At 39.2% G+C, this 12,574-nt stretch overlaps 1 protein-coding gene across 3 annotated transcripts in view; it reads right to left on the bottom strand.

The window, feature by feature from the left end:
- Window positions 1–12,574, bottom strand: part of LOC122887842 (sodium- and chloride-dependent taurine transporter-like) — a 36,619-nt gene that overhangs the window by 7,450 nt on the left and 16,595 nt on the right. For all 3 annotated transcript variants that reach the window (XM_044221453.1, XM_044221463.1, XM_044221444.1), the window contains 8 exons: window positions 10,241–10,329; window positions 9,230–9,375; window positions 8,355–8,487; window positions 7,116–7,250; window positions 6,443–6,546; window positions 6,213–6,337; window positions 3,014–3,126; window positions 1,192–1,329 (listed from right to left, as the gene is read on the bottom strand). In XM_044221453.1, the coding sequence (XP_044077388.1) occupies window positions 1,192–1,329; window positions 3,014–3,126; window positions 6,213–6,337; window positions 6,443–6,546; window positions 7,116–7,250; window positions 8,355–8,487; window positions 9,230–9,375; window positions 10,241–10,329 (983 nt within the window). The remainder of the gene's footprint in view (window positions 1–1,191; window positions 1,330–3,013; window positions 3,127–6,212; window positions 6,338–6,442; window positions 6,547–7,115; window positions 7,251–8,354; window positions 8,488–9,229; window positions 9,376–10,240; window positions 10,330–12,574) is intronic.

Genomic DNA, 12,574 nt, shown 5'->3' on the forward strand with positions numbered 1-12,574 from the left:
CAAGAGCCTTGGCCGTGTTCAAACAAAGAGCAGCGCTCAAACAAAAACAACATATTCAGTTACTTATATACATATATTATACAAGGTAGTGTATGGTAATGTGCAAAACCAGCATAACAGACAGTTCTGTGTCATTTATTCAAGGTGGAGTGCGGAGGATGAGGTGGAGTTGAGGAGTCTCAGCCTGAGGAGAGAAACTGCTCTGTAGTCTGGTGGTACGGCAGCGGATAATCAGGGTGAACAGGGTGGGGTGGGAATTGTCTTGAGGGAAGTTTCGATAGCTGTCTGCTATTTATGCTATTCTGTCAAACATTTTGGCACGCAGACAACCTGTTTGGAATGTCTCTCACACTGGAACCATAACTAGTGACAGTTATGATTCCGTTTTCTTTAAGTGTCCCACAAAGCCACACCAGTGATCCAGCATGCACAAAACCAGAGCCCTGGAATAAATATGACTGTTGCACTTGTATTTGACAAGTCAAAATGTAAGCAATGAGAAAGGTCTACTGGTACAGGGCAAGTGTTAGGAGGATGATACATCACAATGGTGTGTCTATATAATTCAACGGGAAGGAAATGTCAATAGCTTAATTTTCGAGTTAGAGAAAAGGTCGAAATAGAGAGAATCAACGTGGGTGATGCAAGGAGGAAGAAGTTATGAGAAACAAAAAGCGCTCTGAAGAGAGAACAAGGGAGAAAAAGTGTAAAGACAGATGAGGCAGAAGAATTTAAGAGAAAGAGGAGAGGTGGGAGCAGATGAGAGGAAATAAAGGAAAGGAGTAAGAAATGATGAGAAACAGGGGAAAACAGACAAAAGAGAAACAGGAGAGAAGGACAAGGAAGCTTCCAAGATTTGGAAAAGCTACGTCAGGTCTACTGTATCTATTATTACCAGAGGACGGAAGGGAAGTTCTCATGACTTGACAGTATAAATAGCCCCCTGTCATCTCCACAGGGACCGACACTAATAGCTATCTGAACACTGTTGCTTCTTGTTTATGGAGCTGTGGGCTGGAGCCTGAAATGAGGTCAGCAGCCACAGTGTGTGCGAGGAAGTATACACACACACACACACACACACACACACTTATCAATAGGTGTATTTATACTGATAGACAGTAATTTCCTCAAACATGAAAATGTACTTTTTATTGCAGTTTTTCTGTTCAGTGTTCATGGCGTCGTTACCTTGGTAACCATGGTGAGTCCAAGCAGGTAGCTGATGCAGCAGAGGATAGCGATGAAGACCTCTCTGCGGTAACCCTTCCTTAGGAAGGACGGATACAGATCCACCAGTGATGTGATCTGCCCTTCCACCTCCACAAACTGCAGGGGGACACAAAGATGCTGTGGTGTTATCAAAAAAGGATGGAGACAGATCCACATGACCTCCCATTTTACACTTACAAACTATCAACTTTACATCTTTTGGTTCTCATCCTTTTAGTTAAAAAAAAAAAAGCATCACTGATGTCATTTTAAAGGATTTCTAAGTATTGAAGTCTAACTTCTCTTGCTGTTTGGAGCCACATGTGTGTGAATTTGGCTAAAGCAGATTTAATTAAATTAATTTATTCTGGGAAGGTTGAGTGAGCACACATGTTCATTTTCAGGATGTGTGTGCTTTTGCTTTCACACACAGGCACGTAAAGGTCAGTGCCCATGTTAATGACGGCATGCGTTGACTGTAGCTGCAGTATGGGTAGACTTGTGGAGGTGAGGAATACTTTTTCCTCTATGCTTTTCTTTTGTGACACAAAGTAGAAAGCCCTTAAAGTATCAAACACCATGACTGAATGTATCAAATGTTTTAGTGTATATCATCTCAGTAGGTGATGTAGGTTTTTATCAACGTGTAGCCTGTTAATAAATGGCTTCTGTCAACTTTGTTCATGTGTTTTAAAGAAGCAGAAGTAAATGTCAGATCTAAAATGAAATACACTACCATAGTAGCTTCTGTACTGCAAATAATATCCATTCTAGTTGTGTAGTCTTAAAATACCATTTTTTCCCTGTAACACAAGTCCAATGTGTAAAAAAAAAATTAATAAAAAAAAAAAATCAATCTTAAATAAATTAACTTTTATTCAGTGCAGTTGGGCCTGTTGTCAGAGAAAAAAAATCTAACAAGTGGTTTATTTAAATTAATCTGTCAGTTTACATTTTTTACAATGGAAGAAATAATTTTTTCTTCTCAGCTAATATAACATGTTAGCCAGTAGGCGATTTGTTAATTTTTTAATAGGGGGGATAGCCCATTGGCAGTGGTTTAGCGACCCAAGAAACTCACAGACCAATTGCATGCACTGTAAATCAGCTCACGTGATGCTACTCAGCCAATCAAATCTGTGCATTCCGATGAGCATTGCGAGTCGAGTCAGTGAGTGAGATACACACACACACACACAGGGACACAGACGAGTCGGAGAAATAATTTCACAAGGTGTGCTCTAAAAAGAGAAAAGTAGACAACGAAAACAGAGCTTTTAATCAAGAATGGAGACGCTATACAATGTGAAGTGCCACTAAGAGACAAAGCACAGAGCATCTTTTGAGCAGGTTAACAAGGGGGGTGGATTTTGGTAATTTTGCTAACAAATCACCTACTGTTAGCTAACCTCATTCCCATTTATGTCTTCAAATGCTACTTTGATTTTGCATCACATTAAAGAAACCTTCATCTGTAAATTCACTAGTATATTGGTGAGGGTTTATTTATTTATTTATTTATTTATTTATGTTAATTAGCCTTTGGCCAATGGAAAAAAAAGAAATTCTGTATTTTGTTTGTCTAAACATTCAGATGCACAGAAACACACATATTCCAAAAAATGTAATATTCTGCAGGAGGCTTTTTAAAATCCCTTAAAGTTTGTGCACAAGCTTCTACTGTTGGCCAATGAGCAGTTAAGTGTTTTGCTCATGGGCACCTCAATAACAGCCGTTTGAACTTCCTTAACATCTAGCCTCCTGCAGCTGTAAATGTGTGAAAGTTCATGTTTCTGCTAACCTGACTGTCGAGGCCAAGCAGCAGCAGCATAATGAAGAAGAGGATTGCCCAGGCTGTAGGAAAAGGCATCATGGTTACAGCCTTGGGATAGGCAATGAACGCCAGCCCTGGACCTGCAGAGGAGGGGGGTAGGGGATAAGAGCAGACAGAGGGGTGTGGGGGGGAGGCAACATTAGTATCATTATAAGCTCATCTGATCTGCATCCCTGTGGGAAGAAAAAGGCCCCAGACAATGGAGACGCAGAACCAGATATGAAAGCATGATCAAACCTGGGCTACAATACTGCGAATAGATGTTTATGTATGCGTGTGTCTGTTTTATGTATTTGTATAAAGCTAGGTGTTGTCAAGAAAAAAGGTATTAGTATGTGTAATACACATCTTTACTTACCTGTTACTTCCTTATTTGTAAACATTATTTATGACACATTACTAACTGTATGCACTTAACACATGACACCATTTCATACCATTTACAGTGACATATTACAAGGATAACATCAAATATCATAATAAAAAGAACAAACAGAACATAAATAAAGAACACTTACTATGTAATGTAAATTATTATACATTAGTATTGTGTAACTGCATCTCTGTCGTGGTAAGTCATGAGAGAAATTGTAAAGCATACTATAAATGGATGTGTGTACAGTATATAGTGGATCGTAACTAGTGTATTGTATGTGTTGTGTGGATTTAAGTTACCAAAAACACTGTAGACCACTGAAAACATTGCAGCAATTATGTGAAATATTTAACCTGCTTAAGGTAGGCTTGATTCACCTTTCCTGGCAGCTGAAAGCATTTAACATGGAGGCAATCAACTGCTAGAAAAGGTATATCAAGTGCATCTTGGTTTCTCAAATAATTGAAGTATGTCACCACCTATGTCACTCCAGCAAGTTTGCATCCCTGACTGAATTAAGCATTATCTTTCTATGAGGAATGCAAAATGGCCATAGCAAAATAGCAGCAGATGCAAACTGGGATATCAAATTAAAAGCAAAGGCTTATTTTTCTGAGGTCTTATGTGACATTGATGCTAAATTGGGAACAGTAGAACAGAAGTCAAGAAACAAGGAAGCAGCCATAACAGCAAAACAGCATTGCAGCTGATAGCAAGATATGTAGATATGTTCAGTTTTTGTTGTGAAATATGACAAGGCATCCAACCAAACACAGCGTTGACTCAAAAAATAGTACCAACTTCCATTCCCTGAGAAGGGAAAAGCTAGCAGAACGTTTATCAAACTTGGAGTATATTAACTCATCAACAGTGTGATTGAACCGTGGACTGTATAAAACATAAATGACTACATTCTAAAACCTAAATCTTCAATTAGTTCTTTTCTTTTTAGTACATTTGAGACTCAGCAGAAGCCATAGCATGTGTGCTAAAACGGCACTGTGAAAACCACACTGTATTTTCTGTGTATTCAGTCAGCATAATCTCTCATGCTGATAACATTAATTCATCTGTCAGGTACATCAGAATCAAGCAGTCGCAGTTAAGGCAGACTTACTTGTGATGTTCCTAAACTTTTGATAACTTCGTTATCTGGCAGATGACCTAGTAAGAACACTTATTGTATTCTGCTGTCTAGTTCTATTCTTAGGCTCACAGCACATGGACACAATTTTACAGACTGGAAAATTATCTTCATTAGTAACTGAGTTCCATGTGGTGTCCAGGATTACCATGCTCTGTCTAGTTCCTCTGATATACACTTTCTATTCTTTAGTAACCTGTGGAGCATCAACCCACTCGCCAAACACAACGTTGACATTGCACAATTCTGCAAAAATAAATTTGGCACTGGATGTAAACTGGAGACTACAGAATTGTTCAATATTCGTATCGACTGGGCTGGCAGCATGGACAGTTAGCGAACAGCGCAAAGCTACATTTGCTTTCATCAAAGTGATAAGTACAATAGATGAAGCCTGGATTTCACAAAAGCACTTGATGCTAACAATATTGTTCTGTTATAAGCAAAAATTACACGTTTGTGTCTTATTTGATGTCAAACAAGATGTCTTATGTCTTAAGCGTGTAATAGAAGCATATCAAATCCAGAAAAGAGGAGATTCAATCTTTCCAAACAAGCCTCAAAAGTAGTTCTAGAAAAAACAGCTTTCAGTTCTCTGTTGGTGTCTCATCACCTTTCTTTGAGGTGTCAAGTCAACAGTCAATATTTTGTCTGCTTTGGGATTCAAAAAACAAGTATAAATGAAATCCTTGTGTGATTCTATTGGAAAACCAGGCATGACTTCCACCTTAAACTGGGCTAACTTTGTCTCCTCACAAAAACAAAGTTGCATTTGCAGCCTCATAGAATAATTGTAAACTATCATTAGGTAATACTGTAAACTGTAAGAGATATACTTTAAGTCCATGGACACGATGTTGGCACTTATGGGTGCATGAAAGCTTTTCCAAAACAATTCAATCTCATGTGATCATGATGAGATACAGTCTTTTCTTACTTTGCTGAAATGTTCAGTAGATTATGTTTTCCATGGAATTTTGTGATTTAGTCATTCTATTTCATGGCTAAAAAGGTAAAAGTTGCCATTTCTAGATGCTAGAATAAAAATGAACAACAAAAAAAAAAAACAAACAACTTCTGTAGAAACCATTAATAACCCCAAATGCCAATATATCTCTCAAATAGATAAGAACCACAACAATGGTGACATCAGTTTGTCACGTCAGGTAGAAAAGGAACCTCTCAGAATCAAAACTCTGCTAGCATGTTTAAACTAGGACACTGGCACAAGATGCCCTGTGTATCATCACATAGCTAATTATAAGTGTAAATTCTAGCTTATTTTTTTCCATCTCTTAATGTCTCTAACTCAAAAACAAAATCATTTTTCCAACATCTCTCTCTTAGGCCTAATCCATCCAACGTGCTTTACTCGAATGATGCGCTAACAAGCCGACCAAATATGTTTTATTTTCTCACATTCTGCTTTTGTCAAGGAGTGTTTGATTGCGGAAACTTCCATATTCCGATGCCGTCATTTGTAATTAAACAAGGAATCCATTTAATATAATTCAATTCTAAATGAAACGTATTGGCTAATTCTCTTTTGGGTTTCGTTGCTGTTTTTCTTTGGAATTACTGTTGTTTAATTTGTTAACCAGGAAGCAGCGCCCACCATCACTGCCGCCATTACAGAACCCTCGTACCTGACTCTGCCACATCAGCAATGTCCACCCCTTGCTCTTGTGCCATGAAGCCCAGGACGGAAAATATTGCGAAGCCAGACACAAAGCTGGTACCACTGTTGAGGGCTCCCAGCAGCAAACAGTCCCTATGTCACACATATGTCATGAGGAGGATTTGTTAATCAACACACAAGGATCCCTTCACCCCCCTCTCTCCCCTACAACCCCCTCACTGAAAATTGAAGCCTCACCTGTAGCAGTTGTATTTGTACTTGTTGTAGCTCCCCAAGGACGTCATGGCGCCCAAACAGATCGCATAGGAGAAGAAGATCTGGGTGCCAGCATCAATCCACACCTGCCAAGTAGGTGGAGAGAGTGGGGACAAAAAGGCTGAGGCCTGCTGATGAAAGTCGTGGGTAACACTAATATGGACTAGGACTAGGGAAGTCGGGGTCTGCATAAGTCTAGTAGAATCTAGCAGAGATACGCAAGTAAAATTTTGGGTCAGAAACCACCAGATGGAGTGTAAAGGGTTGTTCAGATTGAACAGACTATTATTACTTCTTCACATTCTGTTGATAAGGTTAGTTCGTTTTTTGAATGCTTTAAACTAAAATTCTGGCCAAATCTCACATATTGCCCCTTTAAAAAGGTGGGGACTAAATTCATTGTTCAACTGCAACATCAATTGTAGTGAATTCTGTTGTGATTTAACTGTACCTGAAGTTACTGAATGTACTGCCTCTCAAAGTGGATTATATATATTATATGTTGCAAAAGATGCCACTGTTTCCAATTGAATTTCAGACACTGTATGTACAGCCAGACAGACGTTTGACAGGGACGTCAGGGCTAGACACAGTGACTATAAGGAGGAGCCCAACAATGGGGTTTGTCTCACTCAGACAGGACAGGGACACCTACCTCTGGGTCCTTCAGGCGAGCAAGGTCAGGGTACAGGTAGAACTTGATGCCCTCGCTAGCACCCGGCAGTGTCACACCACGAATCAACAGCACGATGAGCATGACAAATGGGAACGTGGCTGTGATGTAGACCACCTGAAGGAGATCACAATACAGAAAACATTATGGAAACACTCCAGCTTGTATTATTCTAAAGGGGAAGTCTATGTCTAGTTTTTGAAGCTTGAGTTTCAAAATGGTCTGCCTGGGGGAGGACATGGATGTTAATTTGTTATTTGGCCTACTAGCTAATATCTTTGGTGTCATTACACAGAATTATGTTCAATAAATGTGTGAGTCATTTTTGGATTATGACAAGAACAGACCACAGGCTGTCCCTTAAATCAATAGCAGTGTATCAGTATCTGCTATTTGGAAAGCGGTGACCACACTTGGCCTTGTAGGAGTGACTTTATTACCAGCGTTACAACTTGGAGCAACCAGAGAGCATAAATCAGGACAGACCAATCAATAAAGAGTGTTGAGGCTATAAAAAGAGTAGTCTGGGGTTGATTGAGCTTCCTCTGGTCTCAGGGTAAGTTGTTGTTGTTGCTGTAGCAGCAATTGAACAAGGTCTGAAAATGTTCACTTTATGCATTCGTCCAAGGCTACATCCATCCTGCAATACTGTGCAAAAAGGTAACTAGTGCAGAAATTCCCCTCCATAGTTTTATTTCTTGAATGTTAAACCGTTAAACAGAGACATACTGTATGTATACTGTAACACAGAATTGTAATCCTAAACTTACGATGATCCAGTATCTATCTATCTATCTATCTATCTATCTATCGAAACACATCAGCTATGACACATGATATATAATTGTGCAGATTATTTTATTATTTCAATATTACAATTATTTTGAGATATGGGCTGAAAACAGATTATTCCATTTCTGTTTTATTAAACAGAAAAAAGGGATTTAGACTCACTTCCTCAGCATTGCACTCAGTTTGAACATAGCCCCTTTTGTTCTCTAAGTCAGTCCACAGTTAAAAAAAAAAAAATCATATGAGCATCACCATGTCATGGCTCTAGCAGTCATGATGATACAGCAATGATAAAAGTGGACAAGTCAGTTCTTGGAAGTTCAGCAAGTTCAAGAGTGGAGCAACTCTTGAACTGGATAAACAGTGAAAAACACAACCAGTAATACATAGCAATAAAGACAGTATAGGATAACAGAACCATATATTTACCTTGCCAGTGGACTTGACTCCCTTCCAGATGCAGAAGAAGCAGATGACCCAGACGAGCAGTAAACACAGAGCCAGGTCCCATTTAACAGGACCAATGTCCTCTATACCATTGGTGATACCCAACACATTATGTCTGCAACATAAAAGGAAAAGCTCTGTAAGCGTGTGTGTTCATCTGTGCAACTCAGGCACAGCACTTCATGAAATGGTGACAAAAAGCTAGAGACAGTTTTACTAATTTCAAGCTAATCACTGTTGTGTGTGTGGGAGTGAGTGTATGCACGTCTGTGTACGAGTGTTTATTTGGGCAGTTGAACAGATTGTCTTTGGGGGTGTCACCAACCACACTGCCTACAAACTATTTGAGAATTTCAAACCTAAAAACCCTGCAGTCTTTGGTATTCACTTGCTTTCCAAATGTGTCCAGCTTTATTGCCAAGTAGGTTTACACATACAAGGAATTTGCTTTGGTATTTTGGTGCAAAACAATAAACATAGTACTGCAGGTCAATAATCATAAATATAAAATTGACAATAAGTCAATAAGCTATTAAAACATAAAGAAGATATAAAAACAAAGTAGTATAAAATTGATGCGCAATGTGCAAAATATTTACCTGGGAAAGTTTACAGTACAAGTATACTGCACTATATATGGGGGGGTTGGGTGGGTATGTAGTTTCTCTGACTCAAATCAAAGGGGAACAAAGCCTCAGTATTAAAGCTCCTTAATGTCTGCCTCGGCCGACACAAAGTGGTAGGTTACCATCTAAAGTGCGGAATATTTATCAGTGACACCGTACCTTAACTAACTGACATGAAAATTTTGTGTGGTTATGCAAGTGAGCATGTATGTGTGCGCTTATGTAACTCACTCCCAGAACTCAGTGACGGGGGAGGTGAAGTTGGAGGCGTTAGCAGCCAGCCAAAGGGATTTGTTCTTGCGGTAGGTGTCCTCGATGCAGCGATCGGTGTTCCAGGGCTGATTGCACTTGGCCCAGGGCAGCTCCGGCTGAAAACACTGAAACACAAAAAAAGTAGCAGTAATATTGCAATGTGCTCGCTTCTGATTGGCTGATGGGTGTCCTCAGTCAACAGTTTAACCACTGTTCTCAATCACTGACTATGTCCTTAATTGTCAACCGATACTGGTTTCATTAGATGATGCCTTCATCTAAAAATCACTGCCCATAGTTCTCGTACTGGACCAGCTTTCAACAGACAACTTCAAACCATTCTCATTGAATATTTGTCAAAATAAAATATCACAGTCAGATTTAGGCCGTGAAGTCATTGATTTGAATCTTGTATGCTTTGACCTGATACACAAACACACCTACACATACAGTAGGTGGAGGGGGGGACTGAGTGAGTGAGTGAGTGTCATATTTGCTATTGAAGAAAATGTGAAACTGATGTTTATGGACTTGATTTATATTTTGGCAAACAAAGGAGAGCTTGCAAAAGAGCAATATATTCCTAAAAACAGCAGGAATACTCTAGTTTTTTGCAATGCTTATGCCAGGTTCTTCAGTGGATAAAGATAATTCATTAATTTGTTCATTACATGTTTTATTCCATCTTCACTTCACTAATCAATGATGCATCCTCTGCCAGCAAATTTAAAAGTAGTTTTTATATGAACCAATGTTGGATTACAGGTGTGATTTTCTTTTCACTGATCTGGACATTTTATAGGAAAACCTTGAGCTTCTACAACACTAGTGAGCCAGTACTTAGAGGGTCAAGAATCAGAAGTCACACTGCACCGATAAAAATCCTTGAGTATTTCTACAATGTAAGTCATTTGTGATGGAAGTGAGAGAAAAAGAAATGATAGCGAGGACTTTCTAATTGCAATAAGAGTTTCTTTTTCCCAAACCTACCTGGAAAAGGTAGTAGAGGCCCCAGGCCAGGATGACGATGTAGTAGATATTCAGCAGGGACACGATCACAATGGAGGCGTAACCAATACCTGGAGAGAGGGGAGAGAGGTCACGGTGATGATACAAGATGACGTCAACAGTCCAGTGAAATGGCCAAGAGCGACCTAAGGTCACAATGTGATCAAACTTTCTAGAGAGTTCATTTTCGGGCAGCAGCAGAGCTAGCTACAGATTATATAAAAGTAAATAATGGCCTCAACTGAACCCTCTTTATAATAATATACCATGCTTATGTAAAACAAACTTGAACTTAGGCCCCAATAGAAGACACTGACATTTCCCTTTGTACCCATGTGACTGATTAGTGACATGTGAACTTCCTGTAAAAGACCCACAACTTTGACCATATTAGTCCCTGTTGTGTCTTCATATTTTGTGTTAGAGGAAAGGCTTTAGTGCTGGATTTTGATTGGCCCGAAAACAGGATGTAATAGTTCATGATGAAACAAGTGTCACATTTCATGAAATGAGAACCGACACAGATGATATTCGGTCATTAAAAGTTGTGTGTTTTGTAACCATAAGTAATTAATGGTGAAGATACACAAGCAACACACATTTAATAAGATGTTTGTACATTTTCGGCAGGAAATGATGATTAGTCTTAATGGTAGTCTTATGCTTTTGGTTTAGCCTTTTAGTCCTCCTCTTTAATGCTGCCAGAGCAATGTTTGTTCAAACCCACAGAACTTTATTATTCTTTAAATGCTTTAAATTCTCCAAAGATCCAAAAGTTTCTAAAGAAAATAAACACCTCAGGCTAAATAATAAGGACATGTGTATGAAATTATGTAACATACATAGAATACTTCCATCTGATGCAATGGCGCAGCCAAACAGGTTCAAGAAACTGAATAAGATAAACTGTTACTAAATTACAAATGTCTCTCTTGGGAGACATGTGATGTCAAGATTTGTGAACTGAACCGGGTCATGAAAGATAAAATAATCCACCCGACCACATCCTGACTCTGCACAGCTATCTTTCAGTGTTAAAAATACTACTTCCTTTCTCTTTTATGTTGTGTTCATTGCTTGCACTGTAAAACACTGTACTTAAATCACAGAATTTACCGTGACCAAAATGTAAATCCAAATTCTTGCTTCTTCACTTTTAACAGTTGGCATTCAGTATTCAGTAGTATCCATGTTGAGATTTTTTCACATTAGTATGTGTTCATAAATACCCACCGTATATTTAGTCTAAGGCAATCATATTTTAGGTCTTTGAACCTTCAATGGTGTTGCCCTACACTTCAATTTCGTTTGACATGTTTAGGAGACTGATGAGCCGACTTTCATTGCGTCGATACTGGCCTTGAGATAGAGCTGGTGGTAAACACAGGATTAAGGCTGTGTGTGTGTGTGTGTGTGTGTGTGTGTGTGTGTGTGTGTGTGTGTGTGTGCCTACTACACAAGGATCTAAAGAGAAGAAAATCCCCCAAAATGGGTACAGGTGTAGGAGTTGGGATTTGGGTCGAGATTTGAACATGGATTAGGTTTTAGTGAGAGGTTAGGTAATGATTGTGGTCGTTGAAGGTCCTCAAAAGTATGTTAGTACAAGTAGTAAAGTGTGTGTGTGTACTATCAGTCAGCACACACAGCAGACAGAGGCCACTCATCCAAATTAATGTCCTTCAACGTCATTAGCCATCTGTGTGTGTGTGTGTGTGTGTGTGTGTGTGTGTGTGTGTGTGTGTTTGTGTTGGTCTTTGTGAACTCTGCATGAATTTGAGTGTGTCTTTGTGTGTGCGTGTGGGTATGAACGCGTGAACTATTTCACCATCGCATCATGTCCTTTTAATCACTCAGCTAATTAGCAGCTGCCAAGCATCTACAACACACACACACACACACACACTCACTTGCTCAGATCACATGGAACAGTGCTGATCAAACAAACACACAGTCCTCCTCCATGATGTCATTTCTTGTGCTCATCTGCTGACCTCAGCTGACCTCGCTCGGGCTGTTTACATTAACAACTGATCCTCTTAAACGCACATAACCACCCTATTCACATGTGATCATCTGGAAGAACACAAACTCTCTTTAGAGGACTGAGACTGAAAAAAGAACTATCTGTAATGTTAATTAGCGTCAGGGCGATACAACTTGCTGCTGTTGGCCTTTTTAAAAATGGTTTCATATCTGCCAATCAGTGTAATTAATATCTGATTTAATATCTGCATAACCAAGCAAATGTTTCAACTAAGTAATCAGTACTACACTTGTTTTGAATGCAAAACCTATAACCAGAATTGATCTTAGTGC

This window comes from Siniperca chuatsi, linkage group LG2 (genome assembly GCF_020085105.1).
Source record: "Siniperca chuatsi isolate FFG_IHB_CAS linkage group LG2, ASM2008510v1, whole genome shotgun sequence".
Lineage (NCBI taxonomy): Eukaryota > Metazoa > Chordata > Actinopteri > Centrarchiformes > Sinipercidae > Siniperca > Siniperca chuatsi.